This window comes from Varanus komodoensis, unplaced genomic scaffold, assembly GCF_004798865.1.
Source record: "Varanus komodoensis strain SLA01 unplaced genomic scaffold, ASM479886v1 scaffold13_1, whole genome shotgun sequence".
NCBI classification, from domain to species: domain Eukaryota; kingdom Metazoa; phylum Chordata; class Lepidosauria; order Squamata; family Varanidae; genus Varanus; species Varanus komodoensis.
In genome coordinates, this window is record NW_025335408.1 from 9,928,015 (window position 1) to 9,941,432 (window position 13,418).

Genomic DNA, 13,418 nt, shown 5'->3' on the forward strand with positions numbered 1-13,418 from the left:
GGCTTCTCATTTAGCTGATAACAGCAACATACTTTAGTTTGCAAATTTGTAGACAATTCTTTTCTTGAAGGTTTACAGTCACACAGCTTTTTTAAAATGTATGTTATGAAACATACAGATGTTTGAAGATGCCAGAGATGGAGTCGGACCTACTATTATAGACAGTGGTAGATAACTTCCTAGCCCGGCTACTAGGATTTTGAATTGGAGGGTGTAGCATGCAATGCAGTTGTTCTGCCACTGAGCTATGGGCACAATGGGAAATACTAATTTTTTAAAAAAGCGTGTGTGTGTCTCTGTGTTGAATATCTGAATGTAACAGCCTGTCAAATAAACCATGGGTTGATGGGGAGGAGAGCAGAAAGTTGATGTACATTCAACAATTTGTTTGTTTGTTTGTTGGGGAGGGTTTTTTTTAGGACAGAAAAAATGTGGCATTATTATGCATACACATTTTCCACTTCATTAATGTTATTATTGCACGATACCACCATGGCACATGAAATTATATAATGGGAAAACAGGAAACGAAACATGTTTTACAAAGGGCTCAGATGTGAATACTCTGACATTGATTTATTCATTGTTACTTCATTACTAAAGAGAAATAATAGTTTGTCTAGAAAAAAACTTACACTGCAATTCATATTGTACATTAACAACCAGATGCTAATGAGAAAGAAATAAAATACAGTTGCTGTTTAGACTTTTTTGTTGAATAATTCTAATTAAGACTACCTTGTTCAGGTTCTGGAGTGAAACATTGATTATTCCTATATAAAGGGCATGGGCTATGTTGCTATAGCGAGAGACTTTCATTGTCAAATCCCACTTAGCAGGAGGCACAAACACTTCTTGAGAGCACGCACACAAAAGCCCGTATTTTCAATCCCTCCCGCGCAACTAGCACATTGCCACTGATGTATTGCTCAAAGAATCTACCTGCATCAATGTTTATTTTGGTGCTAAATGTAGTAACCATTAAAAAGCACAGCATTAGCTTTGAGAATTTCAAGGAAACTAGTGATAGAGAGGCTGTGAGGATACTGGCAGCCAAAACTGGGAGCAACAGTTTCTGTCCACTTAAACAGAGATGGCTTGCTTAGAGCAAGGGTGTGTAACCTTTTCAGCCCTGAGATCAGCACCAGATTGGGAGCACAAATGTGCACCTATACACCACATTTTGTTAGTCTTGAATTACATTCTAATATTAAAAAGGATGCTCTTGGAATGAAGCTTTAGTATAAAGAACGACAGAGTCTGCTTTAGAATGCACTTTTCTTCTTCCTTCCTCTCTTTCTTTTTTTGGTGGCGGTGAATACTGAAAGCGTCAGGATTACTGGCAGGGCATGGGTGAGAGAGGGGAAGCTGTCTGTTGCCCACACTTTTCCCTCCCTCCACTCACTGTTTCTTTTTAACAGAATCCTACAGCTGGTATGGATGACAATGCCATGTAGTTCATCCATTTTGTACCCTCCTACAGAATGTTCTAGACCAGTGGTTTTCCACCTTTCCAGAGCTGGGGACTCATGAAAAGAGGAAATCCACCTTGGGGACTACTGAGGCAGAAACAAAAAGCACCATATACATAATACAATATTCTGTGTATTAGTTTTCAAACACACTAAAAATGATAATTCTCTGAAATAACCAGAAACCGAGCTACAAAAAATGTCAACAAAAGAACAAAATACCAAAATCGGTATGGTGTGGATCCCAGCCAGCTCCTCCCAAGGCATCTGCCCCCTCCTTGGCTCCCCTGGTGGCACCGGTGTGCCCCCTATGAACATGATGCCAACCGAGAAAGAGGTGGTGCAGCCCCCCTCTCCCCTGACTGGAAGAAAATTTCCTGCTGACCGGCACTGGTCCCTGGACCAGTGGTTGAAAACCACTGCTGTAGACCACAATGTGCTAGAAAGACCATAGGCTTACTGCTTACAGAATATAGTCACACACATAAATGACCAGTATTTTCCATACTTCCTGGCTTGTGGGAAGAGAAAATGGCAGAATCACAGTGTGGTTTGCACAGTGAATCAGAAGTTGAGAATTCCACTAAACTGAGTCTATCGACTTTATAGAAACAATGCAAATAGCGTAGAAGTTAGCATGGGAGAAGGTTATGAACATGAATGCAGCATTGTTCACACTGCAGTGTGTACTCTTCTATTGAATTATAACTGACTCTATTCAAGCAGCTTGAGCTTGGAATGGATGCCATGGGAAGAGCTATTTTAATGCAGTATTTTGCCATGGCCAATGATTTTTGTATCTATGCTCTGTACCAGTCAGAAGGGTGGTGTGGTAAGTGCCATGCAAGGAATGTCCCTCCCTGGGAACTAGTGATGCTTTGTGGGCTCATTCATCCCCCTGATGCAGCCCACCCGCATGGAAAACTGATCACTGGCATTCAGCATGAAGCAATACCGCATCCCACCAGGATGAAACACCTTTTTGGCAGCACTCTTGCAACCTATGTAATGTTTGAAATAAGACTGTGCTTGGAGTATTTTATTCCTACAATACGGCAGAAGCATGCATTATTCATATTATTGCATTGCATGGATGGCAGTGGAAGTCTGTACGGAAGAAAGCTTTCTGTGCTTCTGGCTGTCACTTAATACTCAGCTAGAAATGTCTGAAGGCTTCCAGGGTAAAACTGATGGACACCAAGGCAATCTGGCCATACTTGCTGTACAGCTTGTGTGATTATTCTTCATCTTATACATCTAGAACCTAGATTTTGGAATTTTTCAAAAACACATCTTTTTAAACAGATGTATATACCACTTAGCATGATACCCACATCTCAAGCCATCAGAATATGACTAAGACACTTTGCAATGTTTGCACACTGATCTGGGAGTACGCACTACTGAATTTGAAAGGACTTACTGTGAGTATCTGTTCACAGAGTTGTCTTGGCTGTACTGCTAGACAACCTAGGACTGATCAGTACACTACCAGAAAATTTAAAGCAAGACGGAAGAATATCCCTACAGTGGATGTACTTAAAACAGTATAAGCTTAAATTATAAGCTTCTTCTTGTTCTTTTAACCTAATACAGCCTTTCCTAGATGTTAATATTTTGCATTATGATGATGGTCGTTATAATTATTTGTTACCTTTCTATACCACTTTCTTTACCCCTGGGCTATTTACAAAGGATTAACTGTTTACAAAGGATTGGACTCTTAAAATATGAAACAAAACATAATGTACCAACCATTTAAATGCAAACACAATTTAAAACAATGAACTATTCAGAAAATCCCAGCATTGGTTAAAACATTATCTTAGAAAGCTTAGAAGCTGACAACTGATATACTATTAAGATCACAGCTGGGCTGATTCACAGGTTATTTGTACTATCTTGCCTCTTTCCTGGTGGCACGTATGAGGCATTTCTGGAAAATGAGCAGACACTGAACCTCACAATATAGATGTTTCCAAAGCTGAGCAAAGCAGGAAGTATGGTGTGAGAAAGTAGCTAACCAGCCTCCTGCCACACCATGCATATTTTATAGCATCTATGAGAGAGTTTCCTTAAAAAGTTCAAAGGTTGTTGGAATTAATCAGTGTATCTGTTTATTATCTATATGGGAAAGATCCTAGCAACACCTTACAGCACTTACCAAGGCTCAGCTTCCATGATCAAGATGGGACATTATTTCTATAGAAATGTCTGAATTACTTATTCAGTGCCTCATAATTTCTGTAGTACTCATGTCAATTATGTGAAGGTTCTTACACAGAACTGATTCTTGGCACAGCCTTAAGTTGAAGGCAAGGGTGCAGGAGAGAGGAAATATCCGTTTTGAGCTGAGAGACCTGCAACTGTAAAAACCACACACACACACACACACAAACTCACATCCCCGCCAGGGGCAGAGGGGGAAAAACAAAATAAAATTAAGCAAAGCGAAACAAAACAACAAACCAAACTAAACCAAACCCAACCATAAACCATAAAATATGTTTCCATTTGTTATGTAGGATGCAGTTGAGCAAACTTGGAACAAGCCGCTCCAACAACAGTGATAAAGGGAGGAAATGTTTTTAAAGGGGAAAAAAATCACACAGCTATAAAACAAATAAAAGAAAAGTTAAGACAATCTCCCACCTACGTGAGAGCCTTGTATCATTCTTAGGAGGTGTATTTTGTTACCGGGCAGTGAAAAGAAGAGGTGGAACTTGTTTTCCTTCTTTTACCTATATAATACCCTTGTTCCTGGCTGTGTTCTCTAGAAACATCCCTAGTCACTGGCTGTGACAACCCTAAAGGTTTCTCCATGAAAGCATTCCTTTAAATGCCAGCCATTAATCTGTCCCCTCCCAACCAACATTTTTTATTGTTTAAACATTGACTTCCTCTTGGTAAAAGAGATGACAGCCAGAAATTAGGACATACAGGGGTGATATTTATCATTCTTATCAATGGATGGAAATTGGAAAGAAATTCACACAATGGTTACTGTTTTGCTTTTGTTTTGTCCCTCCACTGCAGTGCAAACTATCCAATACCCTAATTTAATTATCCTATAAACTAAGTTTATGTCCAATTTACCTCATAACATCACAGAACACTCAAGCTACATCAGTGACTCTCCTCTTTGCATTATTTTTATTGTGGCTTATTCACATATTTACTCTGTAATTGTGCTATATAAACATGACATCTAATACATTTTCTGATGTCAGAATTTCACATTTGGTGCCAATGGGAGCTTTCTTCCTAGTGCAAACGGGATGTGGGAGAAGGGGAAATTCTCATCAGGATTATGGTGGAGATGAGAGTTAATCCCTTTCCCCTGCCCTACCTCCATGCCATGTCCCCAGCCTAGTTCAACAGCCTCCTCCCTTCCACCAGCTATTTGTTCAAGAACACAATTGATGTAAGGGAAAACTATGTGACAACGGTGACAATTAGTTTGCCCCTCCCCCACCGCCCTTGTAGCCGTGATTGGACAGCAAATGCATATATTTTCTTCTCACCCATTTCAAACTTATGGTAACAGCAGAAGGTTCCTTATGCTGTTATTCAGTGTGAATCTGGGCATTTACTCCCTGGGCAAGGAGATACCTTCCTCTAAATGTTATTATATCTATATACTCAAATTCTGTAGATCCTGGAAACTGTTTCAGGTTGTTGGGTTGTTGTTTTTTTTAATTCTTTTCTTTTCTTACAATCCCAAAATATATATCTTATTTTTGGGTGGCCCATTTCTCTACTGGCCTATTAAACTGGTTAAGTCAAGTTGTTTTTTTAATTAGAGGGAATTATGTTATAGATAAATTATTGCCTTGTATTAGTGGACAAAATTGTATGTGAAGCAGAAGAAGGGCAAGATCTAATTATTCATGAGAACGTCTGACTGACCACATCTGTTAAGTGGCTTTGTAACTGCAGAATAGTTTGTTTGAAGTTTTATGTACTTTAAAGCTGGCTCCTTGGGAGGAAGAAAAAAAATGTTTGCCTACCTTTGTTATGATCACAAATTTGATCAAAAACAGTACTAGAAAGCTTCCTAAAGGTACAGTCCTAGGGAATCCCCAAGATTATGAAATAAGTTGAATGGGAGAGCACAATGAAACTTGATCTGGTTCCATAGGCCACATCCTTCTCCTGATGTGCAAATTGGTTTCACTCTTCCTTGATATTTCTTCTGTGTAAGTTTTTTTTTAACAGAATGTCATTTTTAATTTGTGTGGTTGTATGCACACCCAGAATCTACATTAGTTTTCCTATCATGACCTCATTCCTGGTATAATAATTTGGCCATTATAGCCTTGCATCTGGAACCATTTATTACTGCGGATTGGATTAGAACTCCATCCTTTTATTTCAGGTACTCTTCCATTTCTGTTCAGTGTTATTTCAAAGCATCTGCAAAGTCTGCCTTGTCTTGATACATGCACATCATATATATTGATAGTGATTATGGCTTTATAGCCAGAACAAGCTTTTAAGAAACAAGAAGGATGCATTAGAATATTTCAGGAACTCCTAAAATTTATGGAAAAAGAAAAACCTTTAGGAAACCCCCTCTCTAACATCCCAATGGGAATGGAGCATGTTCAACAACCAATCACAATTCTAAAAACAAGGTATAATTTCAGATACATTCAGATAGTAACATATCCTATTTTCCAATTCTAATCCTCAAACCTCTTGTGTTATTTTCTTCTCAAAATAGACAAACAATGGAATAGTTTGGAACAGGTCATTCCATTGTTTAGAATAGGTTTTGTTTCTGTTCAGCATTATTCCAGCAATATACATTCCATTTATTAAAGTGTAAATACTAATTATGTTATTTTAATACTCTGCCTTTCTGTTCTTGCAAAGAACCAAGGCAGTTTTCAAGATTCTCTTCCTCTTCCTTTTAGCCTCACAACAATGATGCGATGAGGTAGGATTGGCTGAGACTTGGTAATTGCCTCAAAGTCACTCTGTGAGCTTCATAGCTGAGTGTGGACTAAAACCTGGATTTCTTCAGTCCCAGTCCAACACTCTATCGCTACCACACTGATTCTAATATGATTTGGATCCAGATTTAGTTTTGCCAGTAGTAAACAATTTGAAATCAATGGCACTTAAATCCTGTGACTAAATTACATCTCATTGATTTCAGGGAGTTACTCAAATTATGACTAAAACTGGATCCAAGCCAATGTGACTGGGAGGTTTGTATACAGGGTATTCCCTTACAAAATTTGGTAATCCTGCTTCTCTTTAATCAAAGACAGTTTGAGACTAAACTAATTCTAAATTATGAATGACATAAAAATGCTCAGAATGAAAAAAATGCAATCCATATTATTCTGCACATTGGAATTGGTTCAAGCTTTTGAGACAGAAGGCAGAAAGAGTTCCAGCCTTGTTCATCCCTAAACTTGTACGGAGGAGCTGTTTTTGAAACTCAGTGCGATGTTTGAGGCAAGACACCATTCTCCAGTTGAGAGGGAGAATTGATCTGACAATGAGCAGCACTGAAACCACAGCGAGTAGAGAGTGCTAGACTAGCTCTTTCTCTCCCTGCTCTGATCCCACTTTCTCTCAGGAGCCAGTGGAACTGTCTGACCTGATGTAATAGCAACTTGGGGCACAGGCAATTTCATTGGGACTACAGCAGAGTATGAGGTGAAGTTAAATTCTCTTTGCCCATCTCCTGGAGGCGAAGGCTCTTACCATTTCCCATGACATTTTAAGAAGTGTATTAATTATATCCGTGTAGTTAATGGCACATTTAGCTTTGCCCAACGTCACTCTTCTTGAAAGTATGATTCCTCATCCATGCAGTTCTCTTAACAAATGGAACGGAGTAAAGCTACATCATTTAAAAGGTGCCCCTTTGTGTTCTGCATGAAGGTAGAAAAACTGCATTCATGCAAACTGCTAAGTCTGTATTCCATCCCATCCTATCCCAGGATGGGATGGGATGGATGTTTTAGCTGTACTAAAAAGGGGTGTAGGATTAAAAGCTGACATAGTTCATTTAGGAAACACCTTTCATTACATGTTTGAATGTGCTTTCAGCTTTTGATTTCACAGTTGTTCTATGCAGACCTGGATCCAAAGAGTCATGCCACTTGTTTTCAGAATCACTGAGGGAGGGCTTCGCTAGTGCATCTTGAATAACAGGCCTCCCACGCTACACTGGAAATCACTTCTGAAACTGAAGAACCTTTCAAAAGCAATTTGAGATATGTTGGGTAATCTAAGGGAGAAAATACAGAAACCCTACTGGCACACCCAAGCTCCTTAATGTACTTTAAGCAGTCCTTTCAGTCTCAGTCATGATAAGCATTGTGAGGTTTAAAAACAAACTGGAAATTTTACCATTGTTTAGAAGATTAACATAAAAATCCACATTTTTAATCCTTACTATAGGCATAATCTGTGATTTTTTTTTAAGTAGAGGCATTTTAATTATATAATTATAAGTTGTGTTTCTTAATATAAAGCTATGCTCAGGATCTGAACAATGGGGCAACCATTTGTCTGCATACAATCAGTGGGATTTTGACTTTTTCTTGAAGAGTAGAATCTGGTATTAATTTGCAAATTACTTTTGTAAATCTGCTCAATTTTGAAAGTGGTCTGTCACATGGCATCAGGGATTGTTGTTAGAGAAAGCCTAAATTCCTTTTGCAGTTGGAACTAGTTGTTTAATTTAATCTAGTCTATATGCTTTACATAACTTGAGATTAATTTGAGAAACATCTTCTTATTTATTAGGTGGACAAAACCTATTTTGAACAAGGGTTACAGGCAGCGGCTAGAATTGTCAGACATTTATCAGATCCCTGCCACAGATTCTGCAGATAATCTTTCTGAAAAATTGGAAAGGTATGTATTAACATTATACTATGATTTTTAAAGTAAACAACAATATAATTTCAATAAACGAATATAAGCAAGAGTTCGTAGCACAACAACACTGAGTCCTGTGAAAAATGAAAGGCTAACCCATTTATTATGGCATAAGATCCTGTGGACTGAAATCCACATCATCGAATAAATGGTTACAATGAGGAGTGTGTGTGTGTGTGTGGACACACATGGAAGAGCAACGAATCATAAAAGGTAAGGGCAGAGGGAAATGAAATGCAGGGAAATGGAGTGCAGACAGTGATAATTACCTTATTAATGGTGGGGGAAACAGTTGTTGGGTAATAACACAGACAATCTTGCTCTGGAGAACTAATTAAACCATGCAGACTGGGTTTGGACAACAAGCTGTGGAACCCATGGGGTGCCAAGTTACATATGCAATTCCCGCTCAGCGGTGGTTGTGTCATGTGAAGCTGGCTAGCATAGCCCTAAAACATAACCTTAAAACATGCTATGATTAACCTTCACAATAACCTACACTTGCCAGTTTGGAGCAACATTGCGTCTCGCAGGTGGGGGTTCCATATTAAAATTGGTGGTTGCACAGGCCCCCTTAAATAAGGCACAGCAGGCTGTCTTGTCATGGGAACAGCCCCATACTGTGATAAAAGCAAACTACTGTACACATCTGTAGTAATTCCCTCAGGCCTGGACTTGTGCACTCTTTATCTAGGGACTTAAAATCAAACAATACATCATAGGTGTTTACGTATTTTCTCAGATATTTGTAATGCATCACTGAAACATCAATTTATATTGGGCTCCACTTAGAGAGGAACATAATGAAAATTATGCAACTGAATTATAAATCTTTCTCCAGAGTGTCTGATATATAGCTTTTTATATAGTCTCTTGCTGACATTGTTTTATATTACTCTCTTACTTTTTAGATTAACTATCATCCTGTGTCACTTTGAAAGCTGCCTCCTTTGTCGCATTACTTTCCTCTAATAAAAATGGTATTCTTAAATAACTTCCTTTTTTAATGTTTTTAAAGTGTCTAAATTGAAAACAGGGATATCATGAGGATGCCCTTTTATGTCATCTTGCCCTCTTGCGCTCTGTCTCTGTCTCTCTCTCTCTGTCTCTCTCTCTCTCTCTCTCTCTCTCTCTCTCTCACACACACACACCCATGAACCACAAATGGTTTCTATATATTTTTTCTATATTTTCTAAGAAAATGTTGTCTTTTCTAAGAAAAAGAAGTTAGTGTATTAACTTCTGTTCTATACTTGTTGTATCAATCTAAAGTAAAAGTAAAGGTATTAAATTCCAGATTTTCACAAGAAAAATAAACACAAGCTTTTCCCTGAGTGCAAGGTCATAGTTCAAGCCAGTGTATTTGTGCAATTTCATAATACTATAATACTATTAAAACTGGGAGTGCAAGGTCCTCTTTAAAAATGTTTCTGCATAGTAAATATTTTAGACTAGAATGTTTTGTAGCCTATTCAAAGTTAATCAGTATTTTCTTCCAATTTTTATTCAGTATTAATAGTCAACTAGCAATTAGAAGGCAATGAACAAAACATTGTTGTGTTAAAAACTGTTTTAAAACAATCCCAGTAAACCAAGAAAGTTTCAGGTGACTATAGGTAAAATTCCCCTGAGCTTGAAAGACACAATGGGGGTTCTGTCCTTCCTCTTCTCTCTAATTCTAGCTTTCGAAACATAACTGAGGTAGTTGGATTTCTAAAAACAAAAACAAAAAAAACAATCAGTTAAATAGCCTCAAGTTTGTTTAAAGACAGCACAACTATGGCATATAGTGATATCTAACTTGTAATGTTTCTTCCAATTAATCTTTCCAATTAATATTACTTTCATCGTGTAAACTTGTGCACTGGTATTGTCCTGTATTGCATATTTCATGGAAGCTGAATATTGTGTTGTCCTGAACATAAGTAGCACTTCATGGAGCACAATGGATGCTTGAAGCTGATTTGGCCAGAGGGCAGATAAGGTTCTGCTGAAATAGTTCCAAGGAGATACCTGACTTTGAAGAACTCTTGAGGAACTCTTGAGTCCAACTGAGGTCTTTTACCCTAGAGTAAAGAAAGTAGTTTCTTCAGGGCAGACAATCTTTTGGGTGTTCTTCATAGGGTCCCATCCTCTTTGAGGAACTTTGGTATAAGGGCCAGTTGACTGATACTCTCTGGATCAGGCATGATATTGAAACCATGGTATTAGTTCAACACTTCTGTAGTTTAGACTGCTGGTCCAGCTGGCACCTTCTCCTTTGTGTCAGAATTCTGACTGCTATTGCTGAGCCATGAGACTATGAGAGATATCCATTAATTGAATCCATACTCTAAGCTCTCTCCTTATATTAAATCCTTCAAATACCCTAAAGATCATCCATTCTATTCAGTCAAAAAAATTAGCAGTATCTCAAAATAGTAGGACTTCAGTAATCTAAACATAACCTATAGTATCAGTTGATCTCTGAATGTATTACTTAGCAGATTCCTACCTTGATAACACCAGAGAAAGAGATAGCAGTGTGTTTATGTAACCCAATAAAAATATAAGATGATAAGACTCCAACTTGGCCAGGTCTTTACCATATCTCATTATCAAAATGACCTTAACTTCATTTCAAAATGTTGGAATTATTTGGCTTTCTATACAATAATAAAAATGTCTGGCAAAACAAAGGGCAAACTATGACTCCAAAATTTGATATATCCCAGTCAGAAAGCCATCCAATTCTGGTACTTTAAGTTTCATAGAAATTTAATCAGATTTACTCCTTCCTCAAGATATATAAGATGTTCAATTTTATCTTCTGATGAAATCTTAGGAGTCATTAAATATTTAAGAAAGAAACAATCTCTCATGCTGAGTATTGCCAGTTAGATATAATTGTTTAATTATATTAAGCATTGTGGGAAAGGCTATTTTATGCTTTCTGTTTTGTTAACAAATTGCTCACCAAAAAGTACTGTGTATATGTCTGTGTCCCTCTAATTTGCCAGAGTTCATCCAGTTTGGCTCTTGTCTCAAACTATATTTATTCCAGATGTGATAGTCACCTTTCAGTTTTAAAAGTATCCATTATGTTCAGTTTGTCCTGGCCAGTAAGGACTGATAACAATTGGATCAAATGATTCGTGTATCATTTCTTTATAATCAATTCATGTTGTTGTTGTTAGTTGCGAAGTTGTGTCCAACCCATCACGACCCCATGGACAACATTTCTCCAGGCGTTCCTGTCATCCACCATCCCCCGGAGCCCACTCAAGCTCACACCAACTGCTTCAGTGACTCCATCTAGCCACCTAATTCTCTGCCGTCCCCTTCTTCTTTTGCCATCTATTGTGCCCAGCATTAGGCTCTTCTCCAGGGAGTTCTTCCTTCTCATTAGGTGGCCAAAGTATTTGAGTTTCATCTTCAGTATCTGGCCTTCTAAAGAGCAGTCAGGGTTGATCTCCTCTAGGACTGACTGGTTTGATCGCCTTGCTGTCCAAGGGACTCGCAGGAGTCTCCTCCAGCACCACAATTCAAAGGCCGCAGTTCTTTGGTGCTCAACCTTCCTTATGGTCCAGCTTTCACAGCCATACATTGCAACTGGGAAAACCATAGCCTTGACTATATGCACATTTGTTGGCAGTGTGATGTCTCTGCTTTTTAGTATGCTGTCTAGATTTGCCATAGCTTTCCTCCCAAGGAGCAAGCGTCTTTTAATTTCTTGGCCGCAGTCCCCATCTGCTGTGATCTTGGAGCCCAGGAAAATAAAATCTGCCGCTACCTCCATTTCTTCCCCATCTATTTGCCAGAAAGTGAGAGGACTGGATGCCATGATCTTAGTTTTCTTAATGTTGAGTTTCAAGCCAACTTTTGCGTTCTCCTCCTTCACCCACATCAAGAGGCTCTTTAGTTCCTCTTCACTTTTTGCCATTAGAGTGGTATCATCTGCATATCTGAGGTTGCTGATATTTCTCCTGGCAATCTTAATTCCAACTGGTGGTTCATCTAGCCCTGCCTTTCTCATGATGTGCTCTATGTATAAGTTAAATAGGCAGGGCGACAGTATACAGCCTTGCCGAACTCCTTTCTCAATTTTGAACCAATCAGTGGTTCCGTGTCCAGTTCCCACTGTTGCTTCTTGACCTGCATATAGATTTCTCAAGAGACAAATAAGATGGTCTGGTACTCCCATCCCTTTAAGAACTTGCCACAATTTTTTGTGATCCACACAATCAAAGGCTTTAGCATAGTCAATGAAGCAGAAGTAGATGTTTTTCTGGAACTCCCTAGCTTTCTCCATGATTCAGCGTATGTTGGCAATTTGATCTCTAGTTCCTCTCCGTCTTTGAAATCCTGCCTGTACTTCTGGTAGTTTTCGGTCCACATACTGCTGGAGCCTAGCTTGTAGGATTTTGAGCATAACTTTGCTAGCATGTGAAATGAGTACAATGGTGCGGTAGTTTGAACATTTTTGGCATTGCCCTTCTTTAGAATTGGAATGTAAACTGACCTTTTCCAATCCTGTGGCCACTGTTGAGTTTTCCAAATTTGCTGGCATATTGAGTGTAACACTTTTACTGCATCATCTTTTAAGATTTTGAATAGCTCAGCTGGAATGCTGTCACCTCCACTAGCTTTGTTGTTGCTCAGACTTCCTAAGGCCCATTTGACTTCGCATTCCAGGTTGTCTGGCTCGAGGTCAGTGACCAACCCATCGTGGTTATCAGGGATATTAAGCTCTTTCTTGTATAGTTCTTCTGTGTAATCTTGCCACCTCTTCTTAATCTCTTCTGCCTCTGTTAGGTCCCTGCCATTTTGGTTCTTTATCATGCTCATCTTTGCATGAAACATTCCCTTCATATCTCCAATTTTCTTGAAGAGATCTCTGGTCCTCCCTATTCTATTGTTTTCTTCTATTTCTTTGCACTGTTCATTTAAGAAGGCATTCTTATCTCTTCTAGATATTCTATGGAATTCTGCATTCAATTGGGTGTATCTTTCTCCCTTGCCTTTTGCTTCCCTTCTTTCCTCAGCTATATGTAAAGCTTC

The 13,418-nt window shown here is 38.6% G+C and overlaps 1 protein-coding gene across 1 annotated transcript in view; it reads left to right on the top strand.

The window, feature by feature from the left end:
* The first annotated feature begins 6,932 nt into the window (after positions 1-6,932).
* The window catches only part of CFTR (CF transmembrane conductance regulator), an 82,939-nt gene continuing 76,453 nt past the window's right edge, over positions 6,933-13,418 (top strand). The window contains exons 1-2 of the mRNA XM_044422927.1: positions 6,933-6,941; positions 8,212-8,354. Of these exons, the coding sequence (XP_044278862.1) occupies positions 6,933-6,941; positions 8,212-8,354 (152 nt within the window). The remainder of the gene's footprint in view (positions 6,942-8,211; positions 8,355-13,418) is intronic.